The 20,111-nt window shown below is 56.6% G+C and overlaps 1 protein-coding gene across 2 annotated transcripts in view; it reads left to right on the forward strand.

Moving 5' to 3' along the window:
• SDK2 (sidekick cell adhesion molecule 2) overlaps positions 1–20,111 on the forward strand; it is a 246,015-nt gene that overhangs the window by 107,555 nt on the left and 118,349 nt on the right. For both annotated transcript variants that reach the window (XM_059148912.1, XM_059148913.1), the window contains exon 2: positions 9,940–10,099. In XM_059148912.1, coding sequence (XP_059004895.1) covers positions 9,940–10,099 — 160 coding nt within the window. The remainder of the gene's footprint in view (positions 1–9,939; positions 10,100–20,111) is intronic.

Raw genomic sequence — 20,111 nt, forward strand, 5'->3', positions numbered from 1 at the left:
CATCCAGAACCCTTTCGGAAACAGGAGGAGGGACTGACTGTGGCACTCACCCTGGGGGCAGCAAGGGCTTGGTCTCTGCCAGCCCCCGGGGCTTTCTGCCAGTGAGTGCCAGTGAAGGGGACAAGGAGGACTTCGGGGCAGGAGCTGAGCCCAGCGTCCAGGGGTGGACGAGGACCTGTCTCCCTCCAGATCGGACATGGCCCCCGGGGCGGGGGGTGGCAGGGAAGGCGGGTGGTACCGGTGCCCACGGGCGGGGCCGGGGAGGGGCAGGCACATGCAGGCGTCCGCGTGTAACGCCGCTTGTAAATTGCTCCGGGCCGCGTCTGCTGGAAGGGCCGGAGAGCCGCGTGGCGTTATTATTTATGGTGAGGTACAGAGGTACCTGCCAGGGAGGGGAACGGGCCGGGTGCTGCGCAGTGTGGATGGCAAATTGAACTCCAATTTTCTGCTCCACAGTCTTTGCTACACGCCACAAAGCACGGGTACACCGGGGTCACCAGCCTGATGGATGTGTGTGCTTCTTCCGCGGCGGGTTCCAACTCGCGGCTGCGGAGGCGGGCCCGCGGCTCTGGTTCCCCCACCCCCACCCCGTCCCGGGCCCAGCCTCGGCCTCCCTTCCAGCGGTCCAGACACCGCGCTGACCTCAGCGGAGATCTGAGGCCTCGCAGGGAAGCAGGCGGCCGCGGGTTCGAAATCCCGGTGACCTCACGCCACTCTGCTCTGAGCGTCAGGGAGAGAAGTACAGGTGGTAGTGATGCTGTCCCCCAGGTGGTTGGGGACTAAACGAGGAAACACAGGGAGGGCGGCCTGGGTGAGGTCTTCAGCAAACCCCTTTCTTTTTCCCTTCTCCCCCGGCTGAGCTTTCTGCCTTGATGCCAGGGAAGGGAAAGCAAGGAGAAGCCACTAGAGTTGGGTGGTAAGCGCCCATCTGGGGATGATGAAGCCGAGGGGGAGCCCCCAGCGTGCCCGCCCTGCGCCTCAGCTCTGGTGGGTATCAGAGAGTCAATGACCAGTGCTCGGTCAGACCCCCCACTTCTGTCTTCCCTCCTTTCGGGTCCTCCCTTCCAGTGGACCATCTCCTTTAGGTGACGACCATTCACAAGGGCAAGAAACAGGAAGAAAGGGGGTTACCCTTGGAAAGCATGCTAGCTGGAGCTCAGGGCCACTTGTCCCCTGTGCCTGGCACAGACCTCGCTGCCCTGTAGCTGGTGGTGCCATCACTGGGCAAACTAGGCACCAGAGACCTCCAGGCCGTGAGCTCCTGGAAGTATCTGTATCTCGGCTTCTCAAGGCCCATGAAAGGTGGACCTTTCCCCATCATGAGAGCTTAGGAGACAGGCCAGCTGACGGTGGTACCCTTGTGACAGAGAGAGCTCACCACAGGAATCTTCAAGACCCGTGCCCTGTGGGAGTGCCAGGTACCAGTGGGACAAGTCTCCACAGGCCACCCAGGCCTGGCAAGGCAGCTGAGCTGTGGCAAGTCCCTTCGTGGCCAGGGGTCTCAGGTTCCAGCCGTAGAACCGGAGAATTGCTCCAAGCATGTGCCCTGCCCTGGGGTCCCCAGGGGAAGATGAGCATCGTCCACACAGCATAATGGGGCTTCTTGGGACGAATTCCAGGAGTTCGTGAAATTTTTACTATTGCTGTATTTGTAGCTCAAGTGACTCTGAACACAGTGAAATGACAATAGTGCCGTTCGGCAAAAATATTCTCATCAGTGGTGTAAGTCTAAGCTCTGAACCCTCCTGATGAAATTTAAGAAGTAGCTCCCTTCTCTGTTGCTTGCAAGATAAACCCGGCAGAAATGAGAACCCTCTTTTTTCCGCATGAGGCTGGGGATGCGTTGGCGTTACTTAGTAGCAGCGCGGTCCCGCTGGAGGCCCTGGCTGTGACATGGCTCGGAGAGGTCTCACCGATTAAAGATGAGGGCGGGCCACTGGTGCACAGCACCAGTCTAGCTCAGCCTTCTCGTCAGGCCTCGGAGGCAGCCGCTGCCCATACCCCGATTATCAGGTTGGGAAACTGAGACGCAGAGGGGTTTCGGACCTGCCCAGGGTCCGAACACAGCTAGTGAGTGGCTGAGCTGAATTTGAATCCAGATAATCCCTCCTGCTCCAGGGCCCAGCAAGGTCACAACTACGCAGATCTTGCAACATTCAAGCCAAGAGGGAACGTAAAGATCCCCCCCCAGCAGTAACAGCCAACAAGAGGGAGGTGACCTGGCCACGTTCAATAGCAAGTTTGTTTGTCCACTTTTTTACTCATGGATCTGGGCCCTTCTGCCTGCCAGGTGCACTGCTGGGCTCTGGGACCAGGGAGGTGAGGAGGCCACTGTCCCCATTTTCCAGTGGAGACTAGCCTGGGTGCCACCACACCTGGGGCTATGATGAGCATCTTCCAAGCTGTAAGGGAGGTAACCTCCCAAGTCTGAGGGATGTGGAGGAAAAGTGACAGAGGACAGGACATTTGAGCTTAGAAGGGACTAAGGACAGAAACTAACATGGATTTAATACCTACATCCCAGCAAAGAAGGAAAGAAGGGGCTCTCCGGGAAAGGAAATGGCATAAGCAAAGGCCCTGGGGCATGGTAAACATGTTATGTCTGAAGAAGGTCGTGGTCCAGACCAGCAGGACTCCGGGCTCCAGATTCCCTTGCTAGTGCTCTTTGTTCTCCAATAGGCTGCCTTAGGCTGAGCAACAGGCACAGGTCTCTGTAAGGCATTGTATTCGCTTCCTAGGGCTGTCATAACAAAATACCATAAACCGAGTGACTCAAACAGTTGTGGAGGCCAGCAGTCTGAAAACCAGGGTGTTGGCAAGGCCACACTCTCTCTGAAGGCCAGAGGGAAGAGTCCTCCCTTGCCTCTTCCTGCTTGTGGCGGCTCCCAGCAATCCTTGGCATTCCTGGGCTTGTAGGTGCAGCGCCCCAGCCTCTGCCCCCTCCACCCCCTGGCTATCTTCTCCCCGTGTTTCTGTTCCCATGTGTCTCCTCTTACAAAGACACCAGTCATTAGGGCACACCCGACTCCCTTGGACCTGAACTGAACTAATGACAGCTGCAATATCCTGTTTCTAAATAGGGTCTCATTCCGGGGTTCCAGGTTGGACATGAATTCTGGGAGGGGGAGGGACACCACCATTCAGCCCGGTTCAGGCATCAACACGTCTTACCCTGGACGTTGATGAGATCGGCTCCCATGGCTACCTTGGCTACTATGTTGGGTCTCATCATCATTCATTCACCGCTCATGACTTCATTCATTCATTTCCTGAGCATCTCCTTTGCCTTGGACTCTGCCTAGTGCTGGGGCCCAGAAGAACAGGAGGCACCTGCCCAGCCCCAGTGGCCTCTCCGTGGTTTATATTCTTTTCCCTCTGACTTTTGGCTGAATGTACCACGGGCCAAGCTGGTGGGGTGGTGGGCTTGGGGCATACACCCTTCCTTCCTCATCCTGGGTGCCTCCTCCAGACTCACGGTTCCCCGGGGCCATGTCAGGGCTCAGTGGCCCTGGCCACCCCGGTGACTAGGCCCCCCTAATCAGATTAGATGTGTATTCAAACAAATTGACGATCCGTTCCATTAGATGCTTTTTGAACACGCTTTTCTGAGCGAGAAATCCATTGGGTGGCAGCTGTGGAGGCCGAGGCGTAATTGATTGTCCCACCCTCCCCGGCCCCGGCATCAGAAGGTGACTGGCTCCTGAAGGTCACTGGCGGGGATTAGATTAAGGAGGGCGAGAGCCTTCTTTCCTGGCTAATGAAGCACTTGGCATGCAGGCGGCACTGGGGCTGAGCTGGGCCAGGCATCTGCCAGGAGACAGTGGAGGGGCATAAATTAGCATCTCATTTGTGGGAGGCAGAAGGGAAGCCAGAAGGGAGGGCCTACGGGGCTGGGGTCCTGCTGCCCTGGCTGGGTAGGGTAGGAGCAGGCTTGGCCCTGCCAAGCCTAAGGATGGGAGGGGAGGAGGGAACATCCGTGGGTCCTGTGGTCTTTCTCAGGCATTCAGAGAGTGCCTGCTGGCACCTGCCACTGTGTGTGGTCCCCAGACGTCTCCAGAGGACAAGGGCTCCAACAGGAGCACGCATGACAGCCTGTCCTTGTGCCCACAGCACTGTATTCCTGAACTTTCTCCGGCCCGGGCAGTGCCAGGCTTAGCACCCCTACCCCCACCTGGATTTAGGTGGAAGAGGGACACACGGGAATTTCTGATGTTATGCAGAACCCTGCAGTGCCCGTGTTTCTACCTCGTCCTGACCCTTTGCTCAAGACCTTACAAGCCATCCCTAGGCAAGACTCCGTTCTTGAGCCAGCTTGCCGTGGCCGTGAGGCAGCTGAATTTGGACGGCTCCGATCTGAGACATCTCTAAGATGCAGGAAATGATCATAGCACCCCCTCCCCATTTCCCCACCTCCTCCCTGTGGGGTCACCTCCAAAGGTCTGTTCTGCAGAGGGAGCAGCCCGGAGGTGCCAAGCATGGAGCTCCAAACGTGGGGTGCGTTAGCTCACTTGGCCTTCCCAGCAGCCTCTGGGGCAGGCATTGGAAGGTCTTTTACTGACAAAAGGAGTAAGGCTCCAGAGTTAGTCTGCTCGAGGTCAAACTTGAGTTAGCATAGGAACTGGGATTGAAACCCAGATTCTCTTCTCCCACTGGGACCTACAAGCCAGATCCCTGGGGAAGGTTGGCACCCGGAGGCTTGAGCGGTGAGCAGAGCTGTTGGGGGTGGGGCGCCCCCTGAGCTCTAACCCCTGCTCTACTTACTTAACCCTCACACCCACACCTGTTCATCCTCTGCATCCCTTATTCCCAGGCTTCCTTCCCTGCATCCCGCAAGCTCATAGCCCCCTCCTGTACCCCCACCCCAAGGTGGCCAGGCTCCCCGTGTGTTCTGCTTCCGATGCGTTCCCAGCCAGCATGCTTCTCATCCCTGGATCTGATTCTGGGGCTGTGACATTCGAAGCCGGAGTGGGAATACCCCTGCCACACAACCAGCATGACCCCTGCTTGTGGCTTCAAAACCAGTGCCCAGAGATGGGCACCGTCCCTCACTTGCCGCAGGTCGGGGTATGAAGAGCTGGACAGCCAGGCATCAGATATGGAAAGATCTGGAGGTTCTGGAATCCACCAGATGTGACATCACATCCGGGAGGCAGTCAAACAACTGAACCTTCTCGAGGGTCCGTTTTCTCATCTGTAAAAGGGTAATGACAACACCTTCCTTGGACGTTCTCATGATTCTTAACTGAAATGATGGAAGTAAAATGCTCCCCGTATGGAAAGTTCCAGCAAAAGCACGAAATAAAGGCAGAGGGAATAGAAGTGGGGGTGGGGGGGAAGTGGCGACGGGGACTGCCGTGAGTCCCTGCTTCCTATGACCTAGGACCTGGGCAGCTCCGAGGAGCACAGGCTTTCCAGCCGGGACCAGCTGGGAGACCTTGGAGGTCAGTGCAAGACAAAGATGGTGGTGTAGAGACCAGGGCATGGTGGGGAGAGGTTTGCAAGAATCCCAAGGTCCCCCCGGTTCCCACACATTCCAGAGATGCCCCACAACCGAGCGGTCCTGTCTGTGTGCCGGGAGAGCTGAGAGAGGATTTGCCCCTGGAAGCGCGCTCTGCAGCTTCCGACCCAGGGGTGGCGGGTGGAGGTCTTCACCCTGGGCTGGCGAGACTCTAGCTCCAGGGCATGTGGGGTTTCCTGGGCTGGGAACCAAGCCCGGGCTGGCTTCGGAAATCAACTCCCAGGAGCGATGGGGGACAGGAGGGAGGGGAGAGGTTAGAGTTGAGATAAGTTTCTCCGTGGGGCCGCGGAGCCTGGAGCCTGGAGCGGAAGGTCAGTGGAGGGATTTACTGGGAATAGGAAGGGCAAGGTAGTCGGGGCCACCGAGATGTTACAGAAGACAAGAAGGAAGCCCAAGACTGAGACCTCTTGTCTGCCTCCGAAGGCAGCTCTTCCTTCGAGGGTCTCAGACTCTTGGTGGTCAAGGACCTCCGGCCATGCCACGTCCCATGTCTCATGCACGCACAGGGCCTGCCTTTCCTCTCTCCCCGGTAGGACTGGCCCGTGGCGGCTCACCTTACAGCCTCACCAGCGTGGACGCAGACACGGGCATGGATCCAATTATAAGTAATTGACCCATCCCCATGTGACACAACAGAACTTACCAGAAGGTACAGAGTGAAAAGTGAGGCCCCTCCCACCCCGGTTCTTCTTCCCAAAGCCTCGCTGAGCCCAGTCTCTTATGTAACCCCCTAGAAAAAGCCTCTGCCTAGACAAGCAAATATATTTTTATGCTTCAGGAAAAAAGAACACACGGGGTGGCAGATGACACGTCCGTTCCGCACCTTGCTTGTTTTCAGTAACGGTAGTTCTCAAAAATCCATTCCAGAGCCCGATGCTGCCGAGAATTCTTGAGTTTGGAAGTGCTAACATCACTTTAACCACTACCGGCTTGCCGGACATAAGGGTCATTTTTTTGAGCGTTCTCTGATGCAAAGCGTAACAGTGCTCTGAGGGGCTGTCCCTTTGCCCACACATGGGTGTGTCTGCGAAGGAGAAGTCTCCGGAAGAGCTGGTGGATGGGGAGGGGGAATGCTTGGTGGTTTTGATGGCCCCACCAAGACCGCTCTCTGCAGAGCTGCGGTCCCACAGAGCCTTGACCGCACACCTGGGTCCCCGCGGGCTGCCCAGCACCAGGCGCTATCTTGCTTTCAGATCGTGGCCCAAGTGATAGGGAAAAACACTATCTTACTGAGTCCGTTTGCCTTTCTCTTATCATGAGGTTCAGCATCTTTGTCTGTATTTCATAGTTATTTGTAATTCTTTTCTGTGAACGGTTCATATCCTTTGCCCATTTTTCTGTTGGTTTGTTCATCTTTTTCTTGCTGATTTATGGGAATATTTTTTCTATCGGGAAAATGAGCTCTTTGTCCATGATAGAAGTTGCCAACATTTTCCCCGAGTTTGTCATTTGTTGCTTCCTTGTTTATGGGTATTTTTTTTTCCATGTAGAATTTTTATAGAGCTGAAGGTATCAATCTGTTTTATGACTTCTTGGAGTTTGTGTAGTACTTGGAAAGTACTTGGCAAATACTTCACCTCCTCGAGATTATATATTTTTAAACCTCTGTGTCTTTCTTCTACTTTTAGAATTTCATTTTTCATGCTTCAAACATTGATCCAGCTAGCATTTATTTAAAGGAAAAGTGTGAGGAAGAGATTTGACTCCCCCCCCCCTTCCCCAAATGGCTCCCTGGCTGTTCCAAAGCCGTTTGGTGAATAATTGATCTTTTTCCCACTGACTTGAAATTCTGCTTTCACCATATATTAAATAATCCCATATGTATTGGGGTCTGTTTCTAGATTCTAAGTCTGTCATTTCATCAGACTACATGTATAAGAACACACCGTTTTAATTATTGCAGCTTTATAATATAGTTATCTGGGCTAATCTTCTCTACCTACCATAGTTTCTCAGATTTTCATGGTTATTCTTTTGTTATGTTTTTAAACATGAACTTTAGAGTCACGTTGTCTAATTTTTAAAAATCTGTCTTTCGTGTGTGTGTGTGTGTGTGTGTGTTTTCAAATGTTTAAGGGAATGATACCCATGTAATATTGATCCTTCTATCCACAGTTCTCTTCCATTCTCAGTTAGCTCCTTCCCACTAAGAAGGTGGCTAACAGGGCTGTTGTGTACAGTTGCGCAAGTTGTATACTGCATAAAGGAACAGCTGGTGCCTGCCCACAGGGCACAAGCTCTTCTCTCCCTAGTCTGCCCATCTGCATGTACGATCAATAGTAACAGTAGCCACACCTCCTATGGCATGTTCCAGGTGCTGCTCTAACCTCTTTATGTTTTTAAATTTATTTAATCTACCCCACAAACGTATCCTCCAATTTACAACTGGGAAATTGATGTGCAAAAAGATTATAAGTTGCCCAAGGCTAATGATTTGTGTCACCCGCTGTGCATTCATGGCACAGAAATCCCCCTGCATGTAAACAGAACACACTTGAACACACAGACACATAGATACACACATATGGAAACACACCTACACGCATATGCAGAGACACGTAGACAGTTGAGGACATGTACACAACACACCCATGAGTGCGCACACACAAGCATGCTCGCACGCACACACACACACACACACAGCTGTCCCCCGGCCCCAGTATCCTTTCCTTATCAGTGTCTTGACCTCTAGAGCCCCCACAGTGCTAGTCGCCCTGCCATCCCCTGCTTTTGGAAAACGGCAGGCCCATCCAGGAAAACCGGTTGGCAGAACTCCTGCCATTGCTCCGGGCTGGGGAGGGCCCCCCTCCCAAATCCCTGTATGAGATGGCGTGGGGGTGGGGCACCACACAGCAGGCCCTGGGGGAGGGGAGCCCAGGAGCCTGCCAGGCCTCCTTGTGAGGATGAGGTGAGCTGAGGGATGCAGGGATGCTCGGGGCTGGGTGGTACCCAGCAGGCTGTCTCCGGAAAGGGCATCCCCGCCCTCCTCTTCCCAGCATCATTTTCGGCAAACCCTGGAATCAGCCCATCCCTCTGCCCGTCGCTGGCCTCCCTCCAGGCTGGTGCCCAGGGAGCCTGGGGAACGAGCTGGCACATGCGGCCCCAGGACCAGATGGCCTGGTGAGCCGCTCTACAGAGGCAAGGGGCTCTGGGTGCAGAGCGCGTGTGCCTGTGTGTGTGTGCGCGTGTGTGTGTGTGTGTGTGTGTGTGCAAGCTCCCAGTCCGCCCGCCCGCCCAACTGACGTTCCGGCTCTGAGTCAGCCCCGCATCCCAGGGCCTGAATCACTGGGGGCTGAGGAGTGTTATTGTTTTAAAACAAACGGGTGATGACAGGAACTAACAGAGGGTTTTTAAAAACTCGATTCAAAGGGCTCTTGAATGCTGCTGGGGAATAGGAATGTGCCTTTGAAGTGTGAATGTGCCCATTTGTCAACCAGGGAGCAGAGCCAGCTCCCTGCTCCGGCAGATGGGTGCCTGCTGGCCTCTGCCCGCTGCTGCTGCTGCTGCTGCAGCCCAAGGTGGGCGAGGGACAGGGTGAGGGTGGGGACTGCCCCCACGCCCCCTCCCACCCCCACACTCCCCAGAGAGTGCCTTCTGAAGGACTTTGTAAGGTGGTGGTGAGCTCCAGGAGGGTTGACAGGCGCTGGGATGGGGTGGGTTCAAGGAAGACCCTCCCCAGGAGTCACAAGTCATCCACTCGTCAGATGGAGACCAGGGCTGTGGGGGTGGGACGCAGTCAGGCCAGTTGACTGGTCCTCAACGCACATCACTGGTGCAGACTGCTTGGGGCCAGGGTGAGGCCTTGACACAGCTGGGAACCCCACCTACAGACCACAGACACCCACTTCTGGCCAAATCTGGGTATAAGAGGACAGAAGGATCAAGCAGCCTGGCCGTGGAGGGGGCCCATTGGATGGACTCTACCCTTGATGCCTTTGAGGGGCTCCCCCAGCCTCAGGGGCAGGACCCAGCACACCTCTGTCACCTGTCACTTGTGTCAACCCACCTCCCTGTTTTCCTTGTGACATTTATATTCCCTTTGACCAAAGCGCCCCAAGGGCGTCCGTCCCTTCCTTCTCTCCTGGAGGGAGAAATCCAAGGGCACAAGGTATCCAGTGGGTGGGGATCTAGAAGGGAGGGAGACAGAATGGACTGGAAAGAGGGACGGGGTGGCAGCCGGAGAGGCATGGTCTAGCAGGAGGGAGGCGGGGAACTGGTTGGTAGGCATGGAGGACTCACTCTGAAGATCAAGCTCTGAAGTCAGACTGTCCCAAGCTCAAGTCTTCCCCGGCCACGTGACCTTGAGCCTGTGACCTGGCTGCACCTGCTCTGTCAGCCCCCCGGGGTGTTAGGGCACAACATGAACAACCAGGGGAAGCTGAGCAAGAGATAACTGGTGGCTTTGGGTCTCTTTCCCACAGATGACGTGGCCCCCTATTTCAAGACAGAGCCCGTGCGGACACAGGTGCACCTGGAGGGGAACCGCCTGGTGCTCACGTGCATGGCTGAGGGCAGCTGGCCGCTGGAGTTCAAGTGGCTCCACAACAACCGAGAGCTGACCAAGTTCTCCCTGGAGTACAGGCAAGCCTCCCCTTCTCTCCCCTCCCCTCCTTTCTTCCTTCCTGGCTGCCAGGGAAACCAGGATGGCGGCCCGTCTGGCAGGTTGGGGGTGAGAGTTCCCATGCCAGTGCTACTGAGAGCGTGGGGTGGCGGAAGTTGGGGGACACAGACAGCTCTGCCCCAGGAGTAAGAGGCCCTGCTCTGCTGAGCCCAACAGAGGATGTGTAGGGTGTGGGCCAGGGGTGCTACCCAGACGGGGTAGCCCATGCAGCAGGGAATGGAGCAGAGACAATGGTTGGGGTAAGGGAGCCCACCAGCAGCTGCTGGGCTGTGGTTGCACCTGCCACCAGAGCCGCCCGCCCCCCCCCGCATCCCCAACTGCTGAGAACTCTGCTATCTCCCGGGGGCACTGAAGGGGCCTTGGTCCTGACACTTGGCCAGGGGGGAGGGGCATGTGGCAGCGTGGGTTCAGTGAGGGAATACCTTGTATTTGGGGGCAGTGCGGGTGTGACACGGAGGTGGCCTGCCCTGGGCCCTGGGGCTTGTCCCCACTCCGTGTTCGTGCCCATGCCCAGCGCTCTGGACTGGCTCTTCCCTCCCCAGGACACTGCCAAGTTAGGGAGAAAGGAGAGCAGGGACAGGCACAGGGTTGCAGTGAAGGGGGCTTCTGCTGGCAGCCTGCGCTGCCCCGCCCCCCCCCCCCCCCCCCCCCCGGAGCCGGCCCTGGCCTCCGGCACTTTCCTCCTGGCAGCGCCGCCCTCCTGCTCCGATCTTCCCATCCCATCTCTGCCTGTTTTTACTGGCTCCCAACCCTGTGGCTGGTGATTAATCCCCAGGCCTGATGTGCATAATCGGTTTTGTTGGGGAAACAAGATTGTCTTGCCCTGGGGATGTTGATACAGATCTCCCACCGGGGGACCAGAATGCAAATGAGAGGAGGGTATTTAATTGCTTCAGGGTCTGTCGCTTCCTGAGAACCGTCAAGTCACGTGGAGGCCAGAGTTTGGGATGCGCCACCTTGGCAGCCCCAGCTTCCTTCTGCCCCAACCCTGGAGTGGATTGGCTGGGGGGTGCGGCCACTTTGTCAGAGGAGGGAGCAGGAGGACCCGGGATGGGAGAACCACCGTCCCCTCTGTAGCGTGAGAGCCCAGGGCCCTCCGGAATCGGCCATTCTGGGCGGCGGGTCTCCAGGAAGCTCAGGAGGGAGACTGGGGGGCGCCCCCATAAGCAGCCCCTGGGGCGGTTTTCAGCTGGGGGGGCCCCCGGAGCTCTCCTGGCTGCCACCTGGCATTCCTGGGGCAGTTAGGGCAGTCTCTGTGAAGAGCCCCTGCCTCCTTCGGGTGGGGGACATGCCTGCATGGGAGCACCACAAGCACGTGGAGGGCACACCGCAGGTGTAAGCCTGCCCCTGGCTTCTGCTGGCCGGGAGCTGGGCCAGGATCCAGGAGGAGGAGGAGGAGGCTCAGTCCCTCATCATTTTGTCCGGCCAACAATCCTAGGAGTCAGTTCAGTTATTTCTCCAGTTTGATGGGCAGGCTGGGGCTCAGAGACATGAAACACTTCACCCAAGTTCAGATTGTTGAGCTGGGTTCAAATATAAGTCGCCTGGCCGCAGGGCTGGAGGTCCTTTCCGTCCCAGTGTCGCATGGAGGAAAAGCCAATTCCTTAATATGCATCCCACGCAACCGCTGCTCACCATGCTCCGCCGTTTCTAGAAAACAGAGCGGGGGCGGGGAATGCAAGCACCGTTGACCCTTGAACAACATGGGTTGAGCTGCGCGGGTCCGCTCACACGCGGATGTTTTCAGTTCAGTACAGCACAGCGCGGTAAATGTGTTTTCTCTTCCTTATGGTTTTCTTAATAACATTTTCTTTACTCTAACCTACTTTCCTGGAAGAATGCAGTACGTAATGCATATAACGTACGAAATCCGTGAGGATTGCCTGGGTCTGGTCCTGCTCAGGTTTCCCGTCAACAGTGAGCTGTTAGTAGTTGCGTTTAGGGAGTCCAAAATCCTGCGTGGATTTTCGACGGCGCGGGGGTCAGCGCCTGGCTCTCAGGGTGACTCAGAGTCATCTGGACTTTGTTTCCGACCTTGGTTGGGTGGCATTTTCAGGGGGACACAAATAAGCTTCCACTGAGGAAGCCCTTTTCCCTGAGTGGCCTTCAGAGGTCGTTAGGGTTGCTCTTGGAGACACGCACCTTACCCACTGTTACTCCCACCTGACGTACCACACCCACGAAGCAGGACCTTCCCATCCCAGGACCTGTGGCAGCCTCCTGCTCCCGCTCGTGCCCTCTGTGCTGCCTCTGTTCAAACCGTCCTGTCCCCTCTACTTGGAGTATTGCACCTTCTAGAACCTTCTTTCTCTCTCCTGCAGGGCCTCTTCAGAAAGCCTTTCTTGATAGTTCACACATGTGTTCTCAATCAATATCTCTCTGCCTCAGTCTCACAACACACGTACACTCAGGTCTGCCTCTCTCTGCCCTTTGTGATCATCCACAATACACCCCATTACACCTCCTGCCTTCTCTTCATTTATACGCAACGCTGTGAGTTAGCCACAGACCTGAGGTCAGGGCTTCGGGAACCTTGGCATTTCCGGGGTCCTCCGGGCTCGGAACGGAGAACTTGATCCTGCCCGGCGGGCGCTCTCCTCCAGGCCGTTCAGCAGCGGCACCTCTGGGTGCAGACTTCATTCTCATGTGGTGTGTGACACTGAGAAGTTCATGGTCACGGGCTCATACCCCCATGATTTTAGGGCAGATGGAGCATCCCTGGAAGTTCCACGTCGTAAGTCCCGGGGAAGGAGTCTGCTTGGTCCAGCTTGGATCGTCCCACTTATTTTTGTAAAGTTGTTTAAGAATTTGGAGACATCAAGTCCCTTCACCCCTAAGGAGAATTTCCCAAGAATAAGACGTTCTCCTATAGAACCACAGGACAACGTTCCCACTGGGGAAATGTCACATGGATAGGGTGCCACGATCTCACATGTGGCCCAAACTCACATTTCTCTGTCCCGGTGATGTCCTTGTGGCCATTTTTACTATTGTTTGATACCAGATCTAATCAAGGACCACACACTAAATCTGGTTGTCAGGACTCTTAGACTCTGTCAATCTAGAATCATCCCTCATTGTTCCTCCCGTCTTTCATGGCATTACCATCTCTGAGAGCCCAGCCAGTTTTGCAGAATGTCCCCCAGTATAGACTTGTCCAGTTCTAGCCTCCGGATTAAACTCATGTTAATCCTTTTGGGCAAGAATATTACCCAGGTGTGTACCTGTCTCCGGGCTTCATATGCGAAGGCCCTCAGCATCCACTTGCCCCATTATTGGTGATGTTGGGTTTCCTCAGTTGTTCCAGGTGAGGTGTACCAGATTTCTCCATTGTCAAGGTATGGAAATAGCCTCTCACCTTTGTGGGGTGACTGGAAACCGTGGATACTCTCCTTCCCAGGAATCCCTTGCCCCGTGGTTGAACACCCATCGATGAGTCTACCCTGAATCCGTCATTAACACTGTGGTGGTGAAAAGCAGATTTTCTACTAATATTTTTTTTCTTATATTGTATGTCATCCTTTTATAAAAGATCCTTTCCCTTTCTCATCTCCTTCCAAATAAGACAGCACCAATATGAACTGATGGATAATTTTCCCTGTTCAATGCGTCTTCATCTATCCCTGTCATTCTTCATGTTGATGCTCAGTCGTAATCCGTAATTGGCCAGCGGAGCTTCTTCGAGCTACATCCTGGGTCTTTTGGCCATGTCCCCGCAGGATTTCTAGCATTCTCTTGCTTTTTGGCTCAGTAAAATGTTCCAGATTCGCCTTTGAAATACATGCAGACCAAAAATTGCATCCCACAGGAGGGTGGCTGGCTTCTCATCCCGTGGTTCTCTGGGCACTGCTTGCTACTTCCTGTCTCTTGCAAACCTCGGGCTTTGAGTTGGGTGAACATATCCGGTTCTCAGGCAGAACGATGGCTGAATTTACTTAGCAAGTCAAGAGAAAATAAGATTCCAAGTGCCGCCGTAAATCTCACTGGTTCCTACCGTCTCCAAAGGAAGAAGTTTGCATTCACATCCAGTCTCCACCAGCCATTATTTTCGGTGCGATCTGGAACCGAAGGGGCGTGGCGTGCACGTGTGTATTGTGTGTATGCACACGTGCGTGTGACATTTACCCGAAGGGAACCCCGGGCGTCCTTCTGAGCGCGAGTGTCTGGGACGAGTTAGTGGGGCCGCATCCATCCCTGGGGGACCGAGTGCAGAGAGCATGGGCTTTGGATCTAGGGCCTCCTGAATATATTCATGCCCCTACCACCGCCCAGCTCTGTGACCATGGCCAGAATTAGCCACTGTGCACTTGTTTTCTCATCTTGGAATCGGGCACATGCCTACTTTGGAAGGTTATAGTTAGAATCAAATGAGGCTATAGGACCAGCCCCGTTGCTGGTGTCATGGACCAGATGGCTGGCACCTTCTAGGATGATGTGAGGTGTTTGTCTCGACAGAATCACAGGACAGGTCTGCTCACAAACCTACCTGATCTCACGTGCAAGCGAATGCATCCCTGAGGTGGTCCTGGAGGCTCTGAACACTATCCCAAGGGCACCGTCATGGTTCTGGTCTGGGACCCTTCTTGGAAATCTCTCTTTTTTTTTTGGTCAAGTGCTGTGAGAGCCCCCTGTTGGTGGTCTGTCTGACCTGTTCTGAATCCAGCCTTGAACTCCCAATTTGAGAAGTCAAGTGTCTCTAACCGTTGGCGGTACCACTTGGACATACAAAGCAGTATCAGACTCTAAGGAAATGACACCCCTTTGCCCATATGGGCGGGACCCTGCAGGGGAAGACCCTCCCAGAGGTCTGGGCGCCATCCCCGCTGCCTTCCTCTGTCAGCGGAACAGGTGCACGGCTTCCCGCAGTGACTCTCCGTGTGTGTCTTCGGGGTGGGTGGGAGGAAGTTGTAACACAAGCCTCAGTAGAGGGTATAAGGTCTCGTGTGTTTGTTGGTCTCTGTGCGTGTGCGCACGTCGGGGTAGGTAAATGAGGAGGTGACAGTCCTTCATACTCTTGGACGCGCGTGTAACCATTGTCAGTCTGTGTGCAAAACGTGTTGGCGTGTTGGTCTAACTCCCTAACCGGGTGGGATGGTGACACACGAGAGGTCAGGGCCGCTGTGTTCCCCGGAGCTTCTGCCATCAGATCCTGTCCCCCTACTCCTTCCCCTCAGCCCCCCTCCTCTGCCCTCCCCTCCCTTCTCCCCAGGCTGCTTCCATTCTGCCCCCATGTGCTTCCACGGAACCATCCAGGGCTGCACAGCTGGGGACGACCCACCCGCTCAAGGAATGGCAGGTCAGGCTGGAGCAATGGGGGAGGTGAGAGGCGGGGCGGACCCGAACCGCCTGTCCTTGTGACCGCATCCTGGCAAAGCCATCCACCGGGTTCTGCGGCCCTGCCCTGCTCATGCTTTCTCCCCTAATTTTCCTCACCGTTAACATCGGATCAGTAGAACGAACCAGCTGGGTGGATCTCACACACACACACACATGCACACACACACACGCACACACACACACACTCCCACGCATGGTTAACAAAACCTACTCTGTCTCACAGCAGCATTAGGTGAGTGCTGGAGCCTGCAGCTCAGAGGGGTTCTGGAACTTGCCTGTGGTCGTGAAGGGAGCAAGGGGCAGATCCAGGAAGTCTGTCTGGCCGAAACGTGTTACTGTCCCACCTAAAGAGACACACATGGGGTCCCGATCAGGCTCCTCCTCCGTGCTCCTGCCACTGTATGTCATTCTTCTGCCCTGGGAGGCAGGAAGCCAGGGGCCCCCTCCAACCCCCTGATGTGCATGCTGGAGGGAATGAGGCCAGCAGAGGCGGAGTCCTGGCCCTAAGGCCCCAGCTGGCCCCTGACTGGCCTGGAGAAGAGCAGGTGTGTGGAGGGGAAGGAAGCTGGAATGAGCCAGGCAGGGCGTGTGGCCGGCCTCAAGCTGGGTCTCCAGCCCCACTGCCGGGCTGGTGTGCCTAGTGGGGGAGCCGTGGTGTTGGGGCACTGCATGTGGGCTCAGCCCCAGAGAGTAGAGCCCCGTGGCCGAGGCAGAGCCGCAGGTATGCCACAGCCCTTGCTAGGGGCACAAAGCAGAGGACACATGTGGAGAGGCTGCAGCCTTTGAAATTCTTCAGAGGAGATGAAGAGAAGCTCTCTGAGCCGGCTCCTTTGTCTCTAGCTTATCCTCTGGCCTGCCCTTAGAAGTGAGAGCCGGCAGCAGAGGCGGGGAACGCAGAGGCCAGTGGGCTTCCCAGAGGCCACTGGAGCGCCTGCCACGTGGGTGCCTGGCACTGAGCCAAGCTCTTACCAGCAGCGGTTCTGGGAGGTTAGAGCCGCATAGCGAGGAGTCACAGCTTGGAGAGATGCAGCAACATGCCAGGGTCGCACAGCCAGACCTGGGAGTCAGGCTTTACCCAGGATCTTTTGGACACCAAGCCTGCATCCCTCCCCCTGCCCCCACCCTACTCCGAGCTGTCTGGCCGCGTTCGTGCCCCCCGCTCCACCCCACAGAGCCGTGGCACTGGCAGTCCTCTGCTTTCTGGGGTTGGCCCCAGCCAGTCTTCTAAACCAGCACTGGAGAATCCGTCTTGGTTTGAAGGATTTAGCATACGTTAACTCTTGAAAACGAGCCGTCAGAATGATCACCCACCTCGTGCCGGGCCCCTCGCCGGCCCCTTTCCTTTAGGCTCCGTTCTCCATCCCTAAACTTCAGCAACTCCTGCAGGAGAGGCATCTGGCGGCTTCGTGGCTTAGTTCCCTGAAGTCGTAGAAGATCTTCTCCCTACTGGCCTGGTGGACGGGCGTCAGGAGAGGCCCACCTTTGCCGGGTCACGAAGGGCAGATCTGGGACCTCCTGCTCACCGGACACGGAGCTGGGCCAGGGATAATAAGGAAGGTCACTGCCGGCCCCGCCCTTCCCTGCCCTGTGCAAACGTTTGTTCTAGCCGAGGAGTCTACGGTGCCCTTGTGGCCCATAAGGGCCTGGACTAGGGAGGGACAGCGGGTGCAAAGACCAAGAGAGGGTCCCGGAGAAGTTTGGGGCCACCCATGAGAGATGTTGAACTTGAACTGGGAGGAGAAGAGGCATTGGTGTGGACGCACTGTGAATGGCCCCAGGGGTGGGGAGGGGGAAGGGGGGGCCTGTGTGCAGACACCGGGTGCTGAGTAAGCCGGGAGAACCTTCCCCCCCTCCCGTGGAGCTCGCAGTCCGAACGGAAGCAGAATGCTGTCATTCTGCACGTATTAAGGGACCCCAGTTTCGACACATGCTGTCGAGGGAAAGCACAAGTCGGACGTGTCACCGGGGACACTGAGACCTAAAGAGAGTTAGAAGGGGCAGAAGGGGGCTTGCAGATGGAGCCGAGCGCCCGGACCCTGAGGCCCGGGGAGCTGGAAGACGGCCAGCATGGACAGAGGGCAGGACCCCGGAGGAACAGATGGCGTCAGTTAGGACGGGGCCTGCTGGCTGTCTTAGGGAGTTCTTATCTCAAGCCAGCAGCGATGTGGGGCCCCTGACGCGTTTGTCACAGGGAACGGACACGATCGGGTATCCATTTTCAAACCATGTAACCAGGCAGCTGAGTGGGGAGTGGGCTCGTGGGGAGCAGGTGGGAGCCAGGCTGGGCCGTCATGGCGGGAGAGGGCTGGCCGGGCCCCCATAGAGACAGCAGGGATGGAGGGATGGAGGGGTCTGACATAGAGACCTGTCTGGGAGGCAGGATTGATAGGGCTGGATGTGTGGGCGAGGGAGGGAGGGAGGCAGGGAGTGGAGAAGATGCTGGAAGGGACACTGGGAAGTCTTCAGGCTCCCTTAGGGTGCCCGGTGAGACTTCCGGCGGCAGGGCCCGGCAGGCAGGAAGGAATGGAGGACAACAGCCCAGGCTGAAGGTCTCGATTTCAGTGTCACTATCGTCACCCTGACGGCTGACACCTTAGGAACGAGCGGGATGAGAGAGTGGATACAGCACGGGGGAAAGGGCTTCAGAGCCCGGGAGGCAGGTGAACAAGAGGTGAAAACCTGCCCAGCAGCACAGAGCCAGCTGGCCACGACGGAGACTGGGGTGTCACAGAGGGGGGCGTTGAGAAGGACCAAGTGGTCAGCTGCGTCAGCAACTGTGGGACACTAACAACTGTCAGCTAGATTTAGGGACAGAGGTGACCTCAGGGGGAGAGAAGAGAGCTGGATGAGGGGCCCGTGAAAGGGACAGTGTGGGGGCAGGGGTGAGCCTGAGAACCTTCTGGGCTGCGTCCGGTAAGTGGTGGGTGGTCTCTGGAGGATTTGAGTCAAGGGAGCCTCAGGACCCTCGGTGTCCTGGTCCTGCCCTTCTGTCCCGTCTCCTCTCTCACCGACACCCTTGGCTCAAGGGCGGAAGGAGCCCTCTCCCAGTGGTCTCTGCTGTTCGGTACCCTTTGCTTTTGCCTGTCCCCAACCTGGCCCGTCTGTACACACCTGTGATGCCCACTCTCTCTTGACAAGGCACCAGCATCCCCCCTCCCCAGTATGAATCCCAGTCTGGACCCTCAAGGTGACCCCTGCCTCAGTCGCCCTGTCTGTCAAATGGGAATAATGACACCAGTCGCCACCTCCCAGAGGGTCGTGAATGTCACGTGAGGTGAAGCACGCAGAAGCGTGTCTGGTCATCAGGGGCTGTGTGATGGGAAACGGTGGCCCGGAAGCCAGCCCAGAGACACCCACCCATGTCCACCCCGCAGGGCAGGCTGTCCCCACTCCTTCGGCCTGGTCAGGGTCTCACTCTGCCACTCCTAGGAGGTCCAGGTTCCTCTTCCACAACAAAGCCGGACCCACGCAGCCCTTGCCAGCCTCTTCGGAGGGGGACTCTGATTTGGCCGTGAGCTTGGACATCTTGTCTGAAAATTGAAGGCTGCCGGTGAGAAAGCTGGAGTGTAGGAATTAGTTATGATGGACATAAATCGAATTTTAATAGAGATGTACGTGGCACAGAGCCAGTGTACTCAGGCAGAGGGAAGGTAGTAATTAAAAGTTAACGAGTTTAGAGATGTCGTAATCCTTGGGGAGGGATGGGGGAGGTGGGCTGGGAGGAGGGAGTGGCCCCCAGCCAAGCGTGCTGTCCTTCCCCTGACCCAGAGGCCCTCCCCCCGCTCCTGAGCGGCCTGGGCGGGAAGGAGCGCTGCAAGGAGCCCGGCAGACCCCGCGTGTGCACACACAGGGCAGGCTTCCAATGACGGCGGGGTGGGGGGGGTCGTAGCAGAGTTAAAGGGACCCCCCCCCCCAGACAACACTCATGCTGCCCACAAGGAGGACCACAGGAGCAGGGTTTCTCAACCTGGGCACTGTTAGCATTTGGGGTTGGAGCATTTCTTGTTGGGGGGGGCTGCCCTGTACCCTACACCGTGTTTCCCAGCATCCCCAGCCTCTACCTGCCACGTGCCAGCAACCCCCTCCCCCCTCAAATGGGACAACCCAAAATGTCTGCAGAACTGCCCGGTGTGCCCTGGGGGGCCACATCCACCCCATTGAGAACCAGTGGTTGAGAGCGAGGCCCCCGTGCCCACCAGACCCTCCCAGCTGGAGCCAGGGCTGCCCCCATGCACACAGGCTTCCTGCCATGCTCGAGTCAGTGGCTGGCTTGGTGTGAGCCCAGCTGGCCCGGCTTCGGAGGACCCGAGGGCAGGACTGACTGGCCACGCTCATGGGGGACTCTCCTGGCCACGCTTCTTTGTTTTTTTCCCGATAATCCAAGTAGCAGCAAGCTGAGTATCTTGGAAGCTTTATTTGTTTCAGGGAGGGATGGCGCATAGGACAAATCTGGGGGACAGCTGAGAAGACCGAGGCCGGGAGAGACCCAGGGCCTGGCCCAAGTCCATTCACCCAACGGGCAGAAGGGCAGAAGGGTTTGCTCCTCGGCTCCGGCAGTCCTGCTGGGAGAGGACACGGCCTCTCAGTTCCGGGGAGCATCCCCGACCCCATTCCCACAGGTGCCCAGGAGCACGG

This window comes from Mustela lutreola, chromosome 15 (genome assembly GCF_030435805.1).
Source record: "Mustela lutreola isolate mMusLut2 chromosome 15, mMusLut2.pri, whole genome shotgun sequence".
Classification (NCBI taxonomy): domain Eukaryota; kingdom Metazoa; phylum Chordata; class Mammalia; order Carnivora; family Mustelidae; genus Mustela; species Mustela lutreola.